This window comes from Phaethon lepturus, unplaced genomic scaffold (genome assembly GCF_000687285.1).
Source record: "Phaethon lepturus isolate BGI_N335 unplaced genomic scaffold, ASM68728v1 scaffold17777, whole genome shotgun sequence".
Classification (NCBI taxonomy): Eukaryota; Metazoa; Chordata; class Aves; order Phaethontiformes; family Phaethontidae; genus Phaethon; species Phaethon lepturus.
This window is the reverse complement of record NW_010550035.1, coordinates 10,359-12,190: the sequence shown is the minus strand read 5'-3', so window position 1 is coordinate 12,190 and position 1,832 is coordinate 10,359. Positions and strand designations below refer to the sequence as shown.

The 1,832-nt window shown below is 36.7% G+C and overlaps 1 protein-coding gene across 1 annotated transcript in view; it reads left to right on the top strand.

The window, feature by feature from the left end:
• LOC104623372 (plexin-B2-like) overlaps positions 1 to 935 on the top strand; it is a gene marked incomplete at its 3' end in the record, with an annotated part of 33,333 nt that extends 32,398 nt beyond the window's left edge. The window contains exon 14 of the mRNA XM_010290447.1: positions 827 to 935. Coding sequence (XP_010288749.1) covers positions 827 to 935 — 109 coding nt within the window. The remainder of the gene's footprint in view (positions 1 to 826) is intronic.
• Positions 936 to 1,832: the final 897 nt, after the last annotated feature.

Here is a 1,832-nt window from a genome sequence, read left to right as displayed (position 1 = left end):
GGGAAAGAGCAAAGGAAATTAGCAGTGATCCTCAGGGTGTGTCCTGTCTGAAACCCTGCCTGCCCAGGCTGCAAACGTTATATACCTCCTTATCTACTCTGTATTATCAGCTCTTCATTAAGCGTCTGTCCCAGTTTTCAAGTGTGTCGAATCCTTTTTGCATTTTCATGCTTGTATTCTGTGGATCACCTGTTTGAAACAAAAATTTAAAAATCCAAGCTATCAGCCAGTAGCAGTGTTAGTTAAGGCAGTGTTTACTCGGACAGTATTCCTTGACCTCTGATTTTATGTGAGTTATCTGAGGATTTATTTTCAGAGAACAGTAATTCTAAAGGGATTTTGATTGTAGGTGTGAAAATACAGTTGTTTAAAGCTGAAAAATAGCAGGATGCACAACAAAGTATAAGAGCTAAACCACACAAATATACAAGACAGCTGATGGTCTGATTCTTACATCAAGGGTCAGGGGTGGGGTTCTTTGGGGTTCTTAACATCACCAGGTCCAGTGAAAACCTTGTGTAGCATTGAAGAGGTTCATCTCTGACTTCTGGGCTGAATCTGTCTTCTGTAGAAGGCACCTCTACTAACGGATTGCTAAAATAGCTGCTGTGTACAGCGCTCAGGTTTCAGTTTTATCTTCCTTTAGATATAAGATTAAGATTTTCTTGGATGTTTTTGCTGGGAATCTGAGGCAGAGCTCAAGTACTTTGTGTAGGATAAAGCAGTGTTAGTGCTTTTGCTGGCAGCGTGTGTGGTAGCTCACATACATTGCATTAGTATTGCAGCTGTTACTTCTAACAGATAAACTTACATTCTTTCTTCCTAGGATTGTATGTCAAGTTGGACCAATGAATGAACCAAAACAAGGTCAAATTGAAGTTAACATCAATGGAAAATTAGGTAAATCACCAAGTAAAGTGCAGTTTACATACCAGGTAAGTGCACTTTTTTTCAGTGACCTGTTTTATACCTTGTGCATTACTTAAGTTTGCAGTTTACCTGTTCAGCACAGAGTCACTTGTGTTTGCCTTACAATCTTTGTTTCATCAATAGCACTATCGTTCAAGTATGTTAGAAAACACTTAACTTGAGCATACAAAAAGTGTACCAAAAACCTGTTTTCATCAATAGATCCAGAGACTCAAAATAGGATGATGTTGTTTGCATTTCAAATTTCAAAAATGTGGTAGAAAAGAAACTGTAATAAACTTACTCAGTAGTGACACAACATCTCTTAAGTGTCACTACTGAATAAAAAAAAAATAAGCACTGCAAAAAATTAGGTATTCTTTAGATGCACAGTTAGTTCACTATTTTAATCACTATGTTTAATCTAGCCAATGTTCTTAATTATGAGAAAGGATGCAAAGCAGCTGAAGAATACGTCATGAAGGTACATTAATTTTTTAATAATTTATTTCATTCAAAAATATGGCATGCAGAGCCACAGACAGCATGACGTGTGTTCATATTACACATGTGCTTTGTTTCCAGTGTCACTGTGAAGGAGAATTTCATTTGTGTCTGAATTGCTTTAACCTAAATGTGGCCCTAGGTTATAGCTGCTTTAGCCTGTGGTTTTAGCAGCAAGTAGCTTTATCTGTATCTATGAAGTCTTCAAAATTTATAAGGGCCTGCGATAGCTGAGAGGTTTAAATAATCTCTGTCCTCATATTGATACTTTAAATTATGCTTATAAACTGTAAATCTATAAAACATAAAGGGTGGGTTAGGCTTTTATCTTCTCCCTTATTTAAACTTCTGTCTCATTAATTCTTGATGTCTTGTGAGAAGGAAAGGAAGGGAGTCAGCAGTAAGAAGTGGAATAAGTC